Source organism: Loxodonta africana, chromosome 4 (genome assembly GCF_030014295.1).
Source record: "Loxodonta africana isolate mLoxAfr1 chromosome 4, mLoxAfr1.hap2, whole genome shotgun sequence".
NCBI classification, from domain to species: domain Eukaryota; kingdom Metazoa; phylum Chordata; class Mammalia; order Proboscidea; family Elephantidae; genus Loxodonta; species Loxodonta africana.
In genome coordinates, this window is record NC_087345.1 from 143,730,243 (window position 1) to 143,747,939 (window position 17,697).

The 17,697-nt window shown below is 39.4% G+C and overlaps 1 protein-coding gene across 1 annotated transcript in view; it reads left to right on the top strand.

The window, feature by feature from the left end:
* The window catches only part of LOC111750840 (neuroepithelial cell-transforming gene 1 protein-like), a 40,553-nt gene that overhangs the window by 7,825 nt on the left and 15,031 nt on the right, over positions 1–17,697 (top strand). The window contains exon 2 of the mRNA XM_064285191.1: positions 16,598–16,664. Coding sequence (XP_064141261.1) covers positions 16,598–16,664 — 67 coding nt within the window. The remainder of the gene's footprint in view (positions 1–16,597; positions 16,665–17,697) is intronic.

Consider the following 17,697-nt stretch of genomic DNA (forward strand, 5'->3'; position numbering starts at 1 on the left):
GAATAAAGGGATAACTCCCACCTGCAGACATAGGGTAGGTTGTGAATATCTCTACATATTTGTAGATGTTGCATGTATACTAATATAGATAAGGGACACAATCATGGATACTTCTTATGCACAACCAAACACCTCCCAGGACAAAGATACTAGGCTTGAAGGCTAGGGACCATAGACTCAGAGGACATCTATGTCAACTGGCATAACATAGTGTAGAAAAAAAATGTTCTACATCCTACTTTGCAGAGTAGTGTCAGGGGTCTTAAAAGCTTGCAAGCAGCCATCTGATATACAACTAGTGGTCTCTTCCTGTGCAGAGTAAAGGAGAGTGAAGAAAACCAAAGACTCAAGGGAGCAGTTAGTACAAAGGGCTAACAGACTACATGCACCACAGGCTACACAACCTCGAGACCAGAAGAATTAGATTGTGCCCAGATACCGTTACCAACTGCTCTGACTAGAATCACAATAGAGGGAACCAGACAGAGCAGGATTAAAATGCAGAACAAAAAATCAAATATATAAAAACGATCAGACTTACTGGCCGGCTAGAGACTGAAGGAACCCCCGAGACTATGGCCCTAAGACACCTCTCTGACTTGGAACTGCAGCCATTCCCGGAAACCACCTTCCAGCTAAGCAATAGATAGGTCAATAAAATAAACAATAATACTTGAAAAGAACATGTTTCATAGAACAAACAATTATACAAGACCAAAAGGGCAACATTTGCCCAAAAGTAAAGGTGAGAAGGTAGTAAGGGATAGGAAAGCCAGACAAAAGGACACGGGGATCCCAGGGTGAAAATGGGGAAAATGTTGACAGTGTGGAAATTGCAACCAATGTCATAGAACACTTTGTGTACAATTTGTTGAATGGGAAACTAAATTGCTACGTAAACTTTCAACTAAAACACAATAAAAAAAATTTTTTTAAGAGCATGTGACATCAAATAAATAAAAGAAGTATGCCACATACTAAGCTTGTAAGTCTATTTGCTGTCACATCACATGACTGCACACTACTAGATTTTTTTTAACAAAATTTTAAACAATTTTATGGAAGTGTAGTTTACATATACCCATGTATTGTTACATATACATAATGATATGTGATCGTTAAGGTTGCGTGTCAACTTGGCTGGGCCATGATTCTCAGTGGTCTGGCAGTTAGGATGTAGTTTAAAATTTGTATAATGATGTGATCACCTCCATGATGAGATCTGATACAATGTGATCATCTCCATGATGGGATTTGCTGCAAGCAGCCAACCTGTTGAAAGGGAATTTCCTTGGGGGTGTGGCCTGCGTCTGACATAGGTGGACTTTCTAGCAAGGCTTGTGGGCTTTTGCTTGCTCAGGATCCTATAGCTGGCTCCCATTCATCTGACCTCTGATTCTTGGGAAGTAAGCTAGCAGCTTACCTGCTGTCTTGCCTGCTGATCTTGGGATTCATCAGTCTTTCCAGTCTGTGAGCAACAGCCCTGCTGTCTGACCTGCTGATCTTGGGTTCACCAGACCCTGTGGCTATGAGAATCAGGAGAAGCCTCCAGCTTTGACCCATGGACTTGGAATGTTCCAGACTCTACAACCTCACGAGCTGTTTCCTTGATATAAACTTCTCTCTCTATATATGTATACACTTTACTGGTTTTCCTTCTCTAGAGAACCCAGCCTAAGACATTTGGTACTAGGAATGGGTTAAGGGCTATTAGGGTTGGAAAAGCCAAGTGGAAGCCATTACAACTGTCCCTATCCAGGAAAATAGTAAACCAAAGGCAATTCTGCATTCCTGGAGGGATTGGAGAGATTACTGCCACCATCAAGGACTTGAGGGATGCAGGGGTGATGATTCCCATCACATCCTCATTCAACTTACCTGTTTGGCCCATGAAAAAAAACAGATAGATCTTGGAGAATGACAGTGGATTATCAAAAACTTAACTAGGTGGTGACTCCAATTGTAACTGCTATTCCAGATATGGCTCCATTACTTGAGCAAATTAATACATCTCCTGGTACCTGGTGTGCAAATATTGATCTGGCTAATGCCTTTTTCTCATACCTGTTTCAAAGGACCACCAGAAGCAGTTTGCCTTCAGCTGACAAGGCCAGCAATGCACCTTCAGCGTCCCACCACAGGGCTATATCAACTCTCCAGTCCTATGTCATAATTTAGTCTGCAGGGACCTTGATCACCTTTCCCTTCCACAAGACATCACACTGGTCCATTACCTTGATGACATTATGCTGATTGGACCTAGTAAGGAAGAAGTGTCAATGATGCTGGGCTTTTTGGTAAAACATTTGCATGCTAAAAACCAAACCAAACCTGTTGCCATCGAGTCAATTCTGACTCATAGCAACACTTTAGGACAGAGTAGAACTGCCCTGTAGGGTTTCCAAGGAGTACCTGGTGGATTCGAACTGCCAGCCTTTTGGTTAGCAGCCAGAGCATTTAACCACTATGCCACCAGGGTTTCCATTTGTATTCTAGAGGGTAGGAAGTTAATCCAACAAAAATTTAGGTGCCTTCCACCTCAGTGAAATTTCTAGAGGTCCAGTGGTGTAGGGCATGTCAAGATAGTCCTTCTAAAGTGAAGGATAAGTTATTGCATCCAGCCCCTCCCACAACTAAAAAAGGAGACATAACGTCTGGTGGGCCTGTTTGGATTTTAGAGGCAGCACATTCCTCATTTGAGTGTGTGCTATGGCCTATTTATCAAGCGACTTGAAAAGCTCCTAGTTTTTAGCGGCGCACAGGGCACAGACCAAGAGAAGGCTCTGCAACAGATTCAGGCTACTTGGGCCATATGATCCAGTGGTGCTTGAAGTGTCAGTGGCAGATAGAGATGCTGTCTGGAGTCTTTGGCAGGCCCCTGTTGGTGAATCACAGCACAGACCTTTAGAATTTTGAGGCAAAGCCCTGCCGTCCTCTGTAGATAACTACTCTCCTTTTCAGAAACAGCTTTGGGTTTGTTACTGGGCCTAGTAAAGACTGAATGCTTAACCATAGAACACCAAGTCACCATGCTGACTGAGCTGCCCATCATGAATTGGGTGTTGTCTGACCTATAAAGTTATAAAGTTTGGACATGCACAGCAGCACCCCATCGTTAAGTAGAAGTGGTATATATGAGATCAGGCCTGAGCAGGACCTGAAGGCACCAGTAAGTTGCGTGAGGAAGTGGCCCAAATGCCCATGATCTCAATCCTGTCACATTACCTTCCATCTCCCAGTCTGCACCTTTGTCCTCATGGGGAGTTCCTTATGATCAGTTGACTGAGGAAGAGAAAACTTGTGCCTGATTTACAGATGGGTCTGTGCAATATGCAGGTACCACTCAAAGGTAGACAGTGGCAGCACTACAGCCCTTTTCTGAGACCTCACCGAAGGACAGTGGTGAAGGGAAATCCTCCCAATGGGCAGAACTTGGAGCAGTGCACCTGGTTATTAACGTTGCTTGGAAAGAGGAATAGCCAGATGTGCGATGGTGTACTGATTCATGGGCTCTGGCCAGTGATTTGGCTGGATGGTCAGGGACTTGGAAGGAACACGATTGGAAAATTGGAAACAAGGAGGTATGGGGAAGAAGTATGTGGATAGACCTCTCTGAATGGTCCAAGGAAGTGAAGATAATTTGTGTCTCATGTGAATGTTCATCAAAGAGTGACCTCAGCAGAGGAGAATTTTAACAATCAAGTGGATAGGATGACATGTTCTGAGGAAACCACTCTTTCCCCAGCCACTGCCATCATTGCCCATTGGACTTATGAACAAAGTGGCCATGGTTGCAGAGATAGAGGTTATGCATGGGCTCAGCAACATGGATTTCCCTCATCAAGGCTACCTTGGCTACAGCCACTGCTGAGTGCCCAATCTGCCAGCAGCAGAGACAAACTGAAAGGTCAGTGGTCCAAACACACAAGCCACTCCACGCAAGAAAAGACTTGGTGATCTGCTCTTGTAAAGATTATAGCTGTGGAAACCCTATGAGGCGGTTCTACTCTGTCCTGTAGGAATACCATGAGTTGGAATCAGCTAGACGGCACACAGCAACGATAAAATGTTTTCTAAAGACTACCAGATTTTTAATTATGTATGCTCTTAGATTTTTTTTTTTTTTTCTCTTCCCTATTATTTGCTGCTGTCATCATTCCTTGTCTTACTTTGCTGAATTTGCTTCTGTGGGCAAGGCAACCTGATTATCCAAGCATATGAGAATTGTATAATACAGAGGTATCAAAAGATGGCTTGAGTATTAGTGCATGACATTTTGATACCTGGTGTGTGTGTGTGTGTGTGTGTGTGTGTGTGTGTGTGGTTTTCTAGATGCTCTATTGTGTTCTAGACAAGAGATGTGTTAGTTGATGTCAGATACAGGTAGGAAAACCCTACTGTGGTAGAGAATATAGGTCCACATGATCATCAGGACTTCTAGAATCTTTATGAAGTGGCAGAAGAGATAATTCCTTAAAAAGCAAAGATGCTGAGCCGTCAGAATAGTAGCAGATGTCTACTACAACACACATTTGACCCAAGTCAATGAATTGTTTCTGTAATGATTTTTATTACTGTCTTGCCTTATTTCCAAAGAAATTGAATAGTTCAGCATCCTAAATATCAAAACATGTTAACTATAGAAGTTTTTTGTTTTTTTTTTAGAGTATAGGTTATATGTTCTGTCTACATTCTTGGTATCCTTGGTATTTACAGGTTAACTTTTTTTTTTTTTCAAATGTCTGTAGTATGTTCTGTCTACATTCTTGGTACCCTTGGTATTTACAGGTTAACTTTTTTTTTTTTCAGATGTCTGTAGTTGTATGTAGTAGTTTGTAATTTGGCTGAGGCATTTATTTGAGCTGCGCTCTTGGTGTGTGGAAGCAGCTTCCTTAGCCCAGGAGCCACATTGCAGTGCTCCTGCATTCTTGTTTTTATATAGAAAGTAGTTCTTAACAGATATGGAGTCATCCCTTACTATTCTGTATTATACTTTGTCATATTTCAGGTGTCCTTATGCTTCAAGGCTTACTGCTAGTATCATTGACCTACTCTGCTATAATCCTATCAGTAATCTTTCTATTCCACTTGCTTTTTAAAAAATTAGTTTGGTAACTCATTCCATTTATTTTTCATTATAAATGCTTAATTTTCTACTTTGTGATAAGGCAGTTGACATCATTTTATTTCTATGGTTTTTCATTTTAATTGAAGATACACCACCACTGATCTGTCAGTCTGTCGTACTGCACTGGCTTACGTGTTACTGTGATGCTGGGAGCTATTGTATGTCAAATGCCAGCAGAGTCACCCATACTGGACAGGTTTCATCAGAGTTTCCAGACTAAGACAGACTGGGAAGAAGGACCTGGTGACCTAGTTCTGAAAAAATTGGCCGGTGAAAACCTTACGAATAACAGCTGAAATTGTCTGATATAGTGCTGGGAGATGAAACCCTCAGGTTGGAAGGCACTCAACATATGACTGGGGAAAAGCTGCCTCCTCAAAGTAAAGTAGGCTTTAATGACATGGATGGGGTAAAGCTTTCAAGACCTTCATTTGCTGATGTGGCATGACTCAATATAGAAGAAACAGCTGCAAACATCCATTAATAATTGGAACAAGGAATGTACGAAGTATGAATCTAGGCAAGTTGGAAGATGTCAAAAATAAAATGGAATGCTTGATTGATATCCTAGACGTGAGCTACTTAAAATGGAATGGTATTGGCCATTTTAAATCAGACTATCCTATGGTCTACTATGCCGGGAATGTCAAATTGAAGAGGAATGACATCGCATTCATTGTCAAAAAGGACATTTCAAGATCTATTCTGAAGTAAAACACTGTCAGTAATAGGGTACTGTCCATATGACTACAAGTAAGGCCAGTTAATTATTCAAATTTATGCACCAACCACTAATGCCAAAGATGAAGAAATTGAAGATGTTTACCAACTTCTGCAGTCTGAAATGGATCAAGCATGCAATTAAGATGCATTGATGATTACTGGTGATTGGAATGTGAAAGTTGGAAACAAGAAAGGTCAGTAGTTGAAAAATATGGCCTTGGTAATAGAAATGACGCTGGAGATCACATGATAGAATTTTCTAAGACCAATGACCTATTTGTTGGAAATATCTTTTTTCAATAATATAAACAGTGACTATAACTGTGGACCTCTCCAGATAAAAATATGCAAAAATCAAATCAAATCGACTACATCTGTGGAAAGAGATGATGGAGGAGCCCAGTCAGAATAAGGCCAGACGCTGACTGCAGAACAGACCATCAATTGCTCATATGCAAGTTCAAGTTGAAGATAAAGAAAATTAAAACAAGTCCATAAGAGTCAAAGTACAACCTTGAGTATATCTCACCTGATTGTAGAAACCATCTCAAGAATAGATTTGACGCACTGAACACTAATGACCGAAGAACAGATGAGTTGTGAGATGCCATCAAAGATATTGTACAAGAAAAAAGCCAAAGATCATTAAAAAGACAGGAAAGAAAGAAAAGACCAAAATGGATGTCAAAAGAGACTCTGAAACTTGCTTTTGAATGTAGAGTAGCTAAAGAAAATGATATGGTTATATAAGAGCTGAACAGAAGATTTCAAAGGGCAGCTCAAGAAAAAAAAAAAGTATTATAATGAAATGTGTAAAGACCTCGAGTTAGAAAACCAAAAGAGAAGAACACACTGAGCATTTCCCAAGCCAAAAGAACTGAAGGAAAAATTCAAGCCTGGACGGCAACAGTTTTTTTTTTTTTATGGGCAAAAAATCGAACACTGGAAGCATCAAAAGAAGATGGAAGGAATACACGAAGTCACTGTACCAAAAAGAATTGGTCAGTGTTCAACCATTTTAGGAGGTAGCATATGATTAAGAGTAGATGATATTGAAGGAAGAAGTCCAAGCTGCACTGAAGGCATTGGCAAAAAACAAGGCTCCAGGAATTGATGGAATATCAATTGAAATGTTTTAACAAATGGATGCAAGACTAGAAGCGCTAACACATCTATGCCAAAAAATTTGGAAGGCAGCTATCAGGCCAAGTGACTGGAAGCAATCCATATTTGTACCCATTCCAAAGAAAGGTGATCCAGCAGTATGTGGAAATTATCAAACAATATCATTAATATCACATGCAAGTAAAATTATTCTGAAGATAACTCAAAAAAGGTTGCAGCACTACATCGACAGGGAATTGCCAGAAATTCAAGCCGGATTTAGAAGGGGACATGGAACGAGGGATATCATTGCTGATGCCCGATGGATCTTGGCTAAAAGCAGAGGATACCAGAAAGATGTTTACCTGTGTTTTATTGACTATTCAAAGGCATTCTATTGTGTGGATCATAATAAATTATGAATCACATTGTGAAGAATGTGAATTCCAGAACACTTCATTGTGCACATGCAGAACCTGTACATACACTAAGAGGCAGTTGTTAGAACAGAATGAGGAATTTCAGCGTGACTTAAAATCAGGAAAGGTGTACGTTAGGGTTTTATCTTTTCACCATGCTTATTCAGTCTGTATGCTGAACAGATAATCTGAGAAGCTGGACTATATGAAGAAGAATACAACATTGGGATTCAAGGAGGATAAACAACTTGCGATATGCAGATGACATAATCTTGCTTGATGAAAGTGAAGAGGATATGAACCTCTTACTGATGAAGATCAAAGACTATAGCCTTCGGTATGGACTACGCCTTAGCCTAAAGAACACAAAAATTCTCACAACTGGATCAGTAAAGCAACATCATGATAAATGGAGAAAAGTTTGAAGTTATCAAGGATTTCATTTTACTTGGATCCATAATTACCCATGTAAGCAGCAGTCAAGAAATCAAACAATGTATTGCATTGTGCAAATCCGTGCAAAAGACCTCTAGAGTGTTAAAAAGAAAGATGTCATCTTGAGAATTAAGGTGTGTCTGACCCAAGCCATGGTATTTTCAACCCCCTCATATGCATGGGAAAGCTGCACAATGAATTAGAAAGACTGAACAAGAATTGATGCCTTTGAATTATGGTGTGAGAGAAGATTATTTAATATACCATGGACTGCCAGAAGAACGAACAAATTTGTCTCAGAAGTACAGCCAGAATGCTCCTTAGAATCGAGGATGTGAGACTTTATCTCGCGTACTTTGAACATGTTATCAGGAGGGACTGGTCCCTGGAGAAGGACATCGTGCTTGGTAAAGTAGAGGGCCAGCGAAAAAGAGGAAGACCCTCAACAAGGTGGATTGACAACAGCGGCTACAACAATGGGCTCAAACATAGCAACAGTAGTGAGAATGGCGCTGGACCAGACATTGTTTTGTCCTGTTGAACGTGAGGCACTATGAGCCGGAAAGGGCTTGACAGCATCTAACAACGACAGTCTAATTTATGTTGTTTTCAGGATGCCAGTATACATACAGTGCTATAGTAGGCACTCAGTAAATGGTAGCTGATTATTATCCTTTATTTTTTTATTGCTGTTAATCTTCACCCCATTCTACCTGTGATCATTTTAATTCTCTTTTTTAAGAATGTATAATTTTTCCTGTTATTTGTAATGTTGTTTGGTACATTTTATGAAAATGTTCATTAAGCTATCTTTCTACCATTTATAATTTCAATTCAGCTCTTATCTACCACATTGCAGGAGGGCACTGACATAAATCAGAAACTCTGAAAATAGAAGGCTGAATCAATAAAATGTTTCTCATTTTGAATAGCCACTTTACCATACTAATCATGCGTTGTTTAGACTGAAACTAGTTTAATGTAAAAATAATTTACACTGAAAACACGCAAAATGATAGCAAAGGAAGTATGTTAGAGGCTGTGTGTAAGGTTGTGTATAAACTTGGCTGGGCCATGATTCTCAGTGGTTTGGCAGTTATGTAATGATGTTAGTTATCGTCCTTTTTGTAATATAATATAATCACCTCTATGATGTGATCTGATATGATTAGCCAATCAGTTGTAAGGGGAGTTTCCTCAGGGGTGTGGCCTGCATCCAATATATACGGACATTCTGGCGAACCTCGATGGCTTTTTCTTGCTCTGGATCCTGCATATGGCTTGTCATCATCTGACCTGTTGAACCAACGGCTTGCCTTATTGCCTGCCAATCTTGGGATCTGTAGGCCTCTGTAGCCTGTGAGCCAGCAGCCTGTCATCTTCCGTACCTATCTTGGGTTTGTCAACCCCTGAAGCTACACGAGTCAGAAGCCTCCAGCATGACGCCTGACCCACAGACTTGGGACTCGCCAGCCTCTACAACTGTGTGAGCCATTTCCTCCAGATAAATCTATATCTGTCAATCTATCTGTCTGTCTGTGTATATGTGCTTCACTGGTTTTGCTTCTCTAGAGAACCCAGCCTAAGAGAGAGGCTTAGAAAAAAAAATCACAGTGAAATTAAATAAGAAACACAACTTAATATACCAAGCTAGTTCCTTAATGTATTCATTTATTTTATGCTTTAAATGTTACAATTATTTGGATATAAGAAAAAGGGAGGTTGGACAAAAATTCTTGAAGACCTGAAAAATTCTCAAAAGGCCACTTGTTGCTCCACATTTCAGCCTTTAAACCCCACTTTGAATGGATTGTACTGTGTATCTTCTGTAGAGGCCATTTGTAATCCTATCATTTTGTGAGATCGAAAATTTTTTCCCACAAAGATTTAAAAATAGCTCTTAAATTTTTAGTCTAGCCACTATGAAAAAACGTGTATGCCTTTCTAAGATTTTTTAAAGTTGGCACTATCTCATGTGCCTTCTAAGCATAATTTATTTTGATTGATTCCTTTTTTCCATGAATATTTAAAATAAACAAGTACTTGTTGAAATAGGAAAAAATAGCATTACTGTAAAGCTGATTATAGCTAGTGCAGGAAAGAATCTTGCCATCCAACTGGAAATAGTTTTCCAGTTTGTTAGCCTGTTTAAGATCCCTAAGGGCAATTTTTCTTTCTAGCTTTCAGACATCAAATTCATTCTGAGATCAGTATGCTCATTTCTAGGAAATAATGAAATGAATAACTTTGATTTTGTGATTCTCCTTAATACTTATTTTATACTTAAAAGGAATTGTTTATTGAGTATTTTAAGTACCACTATAATTACTGTGCCGGAAACCCTGGTGGCGTAGTGGTTAAGAGCTACAGCTGCTAACCAAAAGATCAGCAGTTCACATTCATCAGGCACTCCTTGGAAACTCTATGGGGGCAGTTCTACCCTGTCTTATAGGGTTGCTATGAGTCAGAATCAACTCAAAGGCAATGGGTTTGGGTGGGTATAATTACTATTTTATAATGAGTGTTTTTATGACATTAAAAATAATCTGAGAAATTATAATTACTGCTTCTCAACCCAGTCTCCACTGATGGTTCCTTTTAACCCTGTAGTTAGTATACGGTAGCACCTGAATAGAGCAGTGGTTGTGATCTAAGGACTCATATGGCGTGAAGGCCTTCTCCATAATCTTTTAGCATTTGTTCATAATATATCTGTGCATTGTTTAGTGATATGAATTATAACTTCTTTCCTTTTTTTTTTAATTAATTTTTATTAAGCTTCAAGTGAACATTTACCATTCCAGTCTGTCACATGTAGGTTTACATACATCTTACTCCCTTCTCCCACTTGCTCTCCCCCTATTGAGTCAGTCCTTTCAGTCTCTCGTTTCGTACCAATTTTGCCATCTTCCCTCTCTCTCTATCTTCCCATCCCCGCTCCAGTCAAGAGTTGCCAACACACTCTCCAGTGTCCACCTAATTTAATTGGCTCACTCTTCATCAGCATCTCTCTCCCCCGCACTGACCAGTCCTTTTCATGCCTGATGAGTTGTCTTCGGGGATGGTTCCTGTCCTGTGCCATCAGAGGGTCTGGGGAGCATTGTCTCTGGGATTCCTCTAGTCGCATTCATATCATTAGGTATGGTCTTTTTATGAGAATTTGGGGTCTGTATCCCATTGGCCTCCTGCTCCCTCAGGAGTTGTCTGTTGTGCTCTCTAGCAGGGCAGACATGGATTGTGGCCGGGCACCAACTAGTTCTTCTGGTCTCAGGATGATGTAGGTCTCTGGTTCATGTGGCCCTTTCTGTCTCTTGGGTTCTTAGTTGTCGTGTGGCCTTGGTGTTCTTCCTTTGCCTTTGCTCCAAATGGGTTGAGACCAATTGATGTATCTTAGGTGGCCGCTTGTTGGCATTTAGGACCCCAGGCGCCACATGAATTATAACTTATTTCTGATGACTTTTTTGTTTAAACATCGTATTCCAATGTTTCATCAAAACTTGCCACTTCCTGCAGTGGCAAGAAAGAATAATCTGTTCCTTAAGTTGTTTTCAGGAGAAAGATGTGGCAGTCTGCTTCCGTAAAGATTTATAGCCTTGGAAACCCTATGGGGCAGTTCTGCTCTGTCCTGTAGGGTCGCGATGAGTCAGAATCCATTCCACTGCAGTGAGTTTGGTTTGATTTTGGGTTTTAAGTTGTTTTGCTCCCCTAGAGAGGCCCTCAAAAAAAAAAAAAAAGGATTGAGTTCCATAAATAATAAGAGTCTTACAGTGTTTTAACGTTTCCCAAAATAATTATTTAGGAAATGTTTGTTTTAAAAACCTTAAGATTTTTTCCACCTCTATTTCTAATTTCTGTTAGTGGCATCATATTTCCCTACACTAGAAATCCTGGTAGTTACTGTACAGGCATAGGGAGGAAAAGGAGAAATCTGTCATTGAACCTAATCTGCTCCTCCTCTCAAACCTTGCTCCTATTGCCATATCCCCTTATTGTCAGCAATTTTGGAGCTGTCTCATAACTGGCCTTTCTCTCTAGTCCTACCTTCTTGCAGTTCATCCTCACATTCCTTAAAATTCAACAGCTGCCATGCATATTCAAAATCAAGTTCAAATTCTTTTAAGTGTTGTATATAAAGCTTTTTATCATGACCTAGCCCTTCTCTATTACTCTTGACATTCAAGCATAAGGAACTACTTGCAGTTTCCTGAATATGACTCATTTCACGCCACCGTAACATGTGCTATTCCCTTTGCCCAAAGAGCCTTACTTGTTCTTGTGTGCTTTACACACTATTTCTCCTTTAGATTCAGCTTTAGTATTACTAAAGTATTCTTCTGGGAAGCCTTCCTTGTCTCCCTTTCTCCTTCTAGCCATTATCCTTTGTGTTCCTTCTCAAAATATAAACAAACTTCTGCTCCATATTTAGCTTAGAAAACTACAGAAGCCTGTGTATTTGATTTAAGCTTGTCAATTTTTACAGGAATAAGTCATCTCTGGTGTTTTGATAACTTATAGTGAGCAAAGATTATAAGAGAAAAAAGCTCTCAGCTTATTCGAATTTGTTTACATCTGAAGTGATTAACACTAAGTATAGTTTGTAAACTGTCTTTATCTCCTGCCCTAGCATGTTTTGTGATTTTCTGCATATTTTACAAATGTTGTTGGTTGCCTTCAAGCTGATTCCAACTCATGGTGACCCCATGTGTATTAGAGTAGAACTGCTCCACAGAGTTTTCAAGGCTGTGTGACCTCTTGGAAATAGATCACCAGGCCGTCTTCTGAGGCACCTCTGGGTGGGATTGAACTTTTAGGCTAGTAGTCAAGTTTTTAACCATTTGCACCACCAGCGAACCACTTTTTTTTGTTTGTTTCTTTGTTTACTAAATCATAATTTTAAAAAATCAGTACATGGAAAGGATTTACAACATAAAATACAAATAAATAAAGTACATTTAGATTCTGTTTCTTAAGGATATCCATTTATTGTTTTTCAAAATATTATTGTTTTTGTTAGGTGCCGTCGAGTTGGCTCCAACTTATAGCGACCCCGTGCACAACGGAATAAAACACTGCTTGGCCCTGCACCATACTCGCAATTGTTATGCTTAAGCCCATTTTTGCAGCCACTGTGTCAATCCATCTCATTGAGGGTCTTCCTCTTTTTCATGGACCATTTGCATTATTAAGCATGATGTCCTTCTCCAGAGGCTGATCCCTCCTGATAACATGTCCAAAGTATGTGAGACGTTGTCTCGCCATGCTTGCGTCTAAGGAACATTCTGGTTGTACTTCTTCCAAGACAGATTTGTTTGTTCTTTTGACAGCCCATGATATATCCAATATTCTTTGCCAACACCACCGTTCAAAGGCGTCAGTTCTTCTTCAGTCTTCCTTATTCATTGTCCAGCTTTCACATGCATATAAGGCAATGGAAAACACCATAGCTTGAGTCAGGCGCACCTTGGTCCTCAAGGTGACATCTTTGCTTTTTAACACTTTAAAGAGGTCTTTTGCAGCAGATATACCCAATGCAATGTGTCTTTTGATTTCTTGAGTACTACTGGGGTGTTGGTTGTGGATCCAAGTAAAATGAAATCCTTAGCAACGTCAATCTTTTCTCCGTTTATTACGATGTTGTTTACTGGTCCAGTTCTGAGGATTTTTGTTTACTTTATGTTGAGGTGTTATCCATACTGAAAGCTGTGGCCTTTGATCTTCATCAGTAAGTGCTTCAAGTTCTCTTCACTTTCAGCAAGCAAGGTTGTGTCATCTGCATAATGAAGTTGTTAATGAATCTTCCTGCAATCCTGTTGCCTTCTTCTTCATGTAGTTCAGCTTCTGGGATTATTTGCTCAGCGTACAGATTGAATAGGTATGGTGAAAGGATACAAGCCTGACACACACCTTTCCTGACTTTAATCCATGCAATATCCCCTCGTTCTGTTCGAACGACTGCCTCTTGGTCCATGTTCAGGTTCCTTAGGCACAATTAAGTGTTCCAGAATTCCTATTCTCTTCAATGTTATCCATAATTTGTTATGATCCACACAGTCGAATGCCTTAGCATAGTCAATAAAACACAGGTAAACATCCTTCTGGTATTCTCTGCTTTCAGCCAGGATCCATATGACATCAGCAATGATATCCCTGGTTCCACGTCCTCTTCTAAATCCATATTGAATTTCTGACAGTTCCCTGTCAATATACTGCTGCAGCCACTTTTGAATGATCTTCAGCAAAATATTGCCTGTGATATTAATGATATTGTTCGATAATTTCCACATCCAGTTGGATCACCTTTCTTGACAATAGGCATAAATACGGATCTCTTCCAGTCAGTTGGCCAGGTAATTGTCTTCCAAATTTCTTGGCATAGACGAGTGAGTACTTCCAGCGCTGCATCTCTTTGTTGAGACATCTCAATTGTATTCCGTCAATTCCTAGAGCCTTATTTTTCACCAATGCCTTCAGTGCGACTTGGACTTTTTCCTTCAGTACCCTCAGTTCCTGATCATATGTTACCTCCTGAAATGGTTGAACATTGACCAATTCTTTTTGGTATAATGACTCTGCGTATTCCTTCCATCTTCTTTTGATGCTCCCTGTGTCGTTTAATATTTTCCCTGTAGAATCCTTCAGGATTGTAACTCGAGGCTTGAATTTTTTCTTCAGTTCTTCCAGCTTGAGAAATGCTGAGTGTGTTCTTCCCTTTTGATTTTCTGTCTCCAGGTCTTTGCACATGTCATCATAATACTTTACTTTGTATTCTCCAGCTGCCCTTTGAAAACTTCTTTTCACCTCTTTCACTTCATAATTTTTTTCCTCTTGCTTTAGCTACTCAACATTCAAGAGCAAGTTTCAGAGTCTCTTCTGACATCCATTTTGGTCTTTTCTTTTTTTTCCTGCCTTTTTAATGACCTCTTGCTTTCTTCATGTATGATGTCCTTGCACAGCTCATTAGTGTTCAATGCATCAAATCTATTCTTGAGATGGTCTCCAAATTCAGGTGGGATATACTAAAGGTCATCATACTTTGGCTCTCGTGGACTTGTTCTAATTTTCTGCAGTTTCAACTTGAACTTGCATATCAGCACTTGATGGTCTGTTCCACTGTCAGCCCCTGGCCTCGTTCTGACTGATGATATTGAGCTTTTCCATCGTCTCTTTCCACAGATGTAGTCAATTTGATCCCTGTGTATTCTGTCTGGTGAGGTCCATGTGTATAGTTGCCGTTTATGTTGGTGAAAGAAGGTATTTGCAATGAAGAAGTCATTGGTCTTGCAAAATTCTATCATTTGTTCTCCGGCATCATTTCTGTCAAGGCCATATTTTCCAACTACCAATCCTTCTTGTTTCCAACTTTTGTATTCCAATCACCAGTAATTATCAATGCATCCTGATTGCATGTTCAATCAATTTCAGACTGCAGCAGCTGATAAAAATCTTCAATTTCTTCATCTTTGGCCTTAGCGGTTGGTGCGTAAATTTGAATAATAGTCCTAATAACTGGCCTTCTTTGTAGGCGTATGGATATTATCCTCCCACTGACAGTGTTGGACCTCAGGATAGATCCTGAAGTGTTCCTTTTGATGATAAATGCAACGCCATTCCTCTGCAAGTTGTAATTCCCAGCACAGTAGACCATGTGATTGTCCAATTCAAAATGACCAATACTAGTCCATTTCAGCTCACTAATACCTAGGATATGAATGTTTATGCGTTCCACTTCATTTTTGATGATTTCCAATGTTCCTAGATTCATACTTCTTGCATTCCATGTTCCAGTTATTAATGGATATTTGCAGCTGTTCCTTCTCATTTTGAGTCGTGCCACATCAGCAAGTGCAGGTTCCAAAAGCTTGACTCCATCCATGTCCTTAAGATCAACTCTACTTCGAGGAAGTAGCTCTTCCCCAGTCATCTTTTGACTGCCTTCCAATCTGAGGGGCTCATCTTCTGGCACTGTATCAGATAATGGTCCGCTGCTGTTTATAAGGTTTTCACTGGCTAATTCTTTTCAGAAGTAGACCGCCGGGTCCTTCTTCCTTGTCTGTCTTAGTCTGGAAGCTCAGCTGAAACCCATCCGTCATGGGTGACCCTGTTGGTGTTTAAATACCAGCGGCATAGCTCCCAGCCTCACAGCAACAGACAAGCCCCCGTAGTACAACAAACTGACAGATGCATGGGGTTCAAAATATTAGGAATGTTGAATTTTATAAAAAATGTTTTTTGCATCTACAGAGAAGTTTACCGTTTCTAATTTAACCTATCGATGCAACGTATTAATAGATTTCATGTTATTGAGCCATGTGTATGTTCCTAAGATAAATTCTGGTTTGGTGAATTCTTTTAAAATACTCTTAATTTGTTCACTAATTTTATATAGGCTCATTTACTTTAAAGATTCTGAAAATGACCAGTACCCTGAAGTTTTCCTTTTCTTTCTTTCTTTTTCTGCATAGTGTCCCTCTTATTTCTAAAACTGAATGACTAATAAGGCTACTCCACTTTGAACAGTTTTGAAACTATGAAAAAATATCGTTTTCATCTGTCTAGTGCTTTATTCTACTTAAAGCCAAAAAAAAAGTTGCCATCACGTCGATTCTGACTCATAGCAACCCTATAGGACAGAGTAGAACTGCCCCATAGGGTTTCCAAGGAGTGGCTGGTGGATTTGAACTGCCACCCTTTTGGTTAGCAGCCAAGCTCTTAACCACTGCACCACCAGGGCTCCAATTCTACTTAAGTTTCTCTCAATTTATTTATTGTTTGAATTTTCTATTAACAGATACTCCCTTCGGAGAGGTAGCTCCTTCACATTTTTAACACCTGGCCCCCACTGGGACTTCTCTTTGGTGAGTAGATACCAAGAGTTCTTTGCTTCAAGGCACTGGATAGAATTAATTCTTGAGTTGTCTTTCAGTCTGGTATACAACTCAATTGTCTATACTTCTCTAAATATCTTGAGATAGTTTTTACATGCCATCTGTGACAACCTAATTTAATCCTTTTGTTTTAACAAGCTGAAAGAGATTTTTACTTCAAGTAAATAGAAAACATCTTTTGAAAAGTATTCAGATCTATTAATCGTTAAAACTTTATGAAATCCTTTCACTTACACTAATTCTTACCAATGTTATGTTTAAGAAAATATATTATGAAACATGGTTCCTTATTTATGTTCATTTTCTAATAACTCTATTTTCTTAGTTGAAAAACATGAAAGTGCTTGATTGCAGGTAATATGTATAATAAATGAATTATTTTCTGCTATTAATAATCCATTATTATTGGAATGAGACTTTACTGAGGCATCTAACTTTGTGTGAAGTGACAACTGAAAACTGATTCTTTTTGTACTTAGTAACTATTACTGCCTCATAATATGTATAAACTATGTACAAATAGAACATGACTTATATGTTTCTCTTATTTGGAAGAGATAGCAACAAGGTTTCTAAAAGTGTATGTTTTGATGGTGTTACGATGGATTCAGGAATACATATTTGCTTTGTATTCTTTTTTTCTGTCGGGAATTTCTTTTTGAGTTTTCTGTATTTTTATACCCTTTGCATCCATGACTAGGCCAATGAAACATTCATAGCAAGAGTCTCCTGCTCTCAATGCAATTCTGTGTTTTCCTCTGAAGATTTTTCCATCTTTGGTCCCTTTCACTTACCAGTTGACCAGCTTAAACATAAACAGAAAAACTTTGGTAGAGAAGTGTCTCCAAACTTTAATTGTGCATGCCTGTGGTGCCGTGAATTATTTAATATGGCCCTTCTAGCCATAGTCTTTGTGACTCCCGCACAGTGATTGGATGGGACTATGCAAATAAGGTATTTGTGGCCCACCAATGGGGCTGGACAGCCTGTTAATAATGCAAAT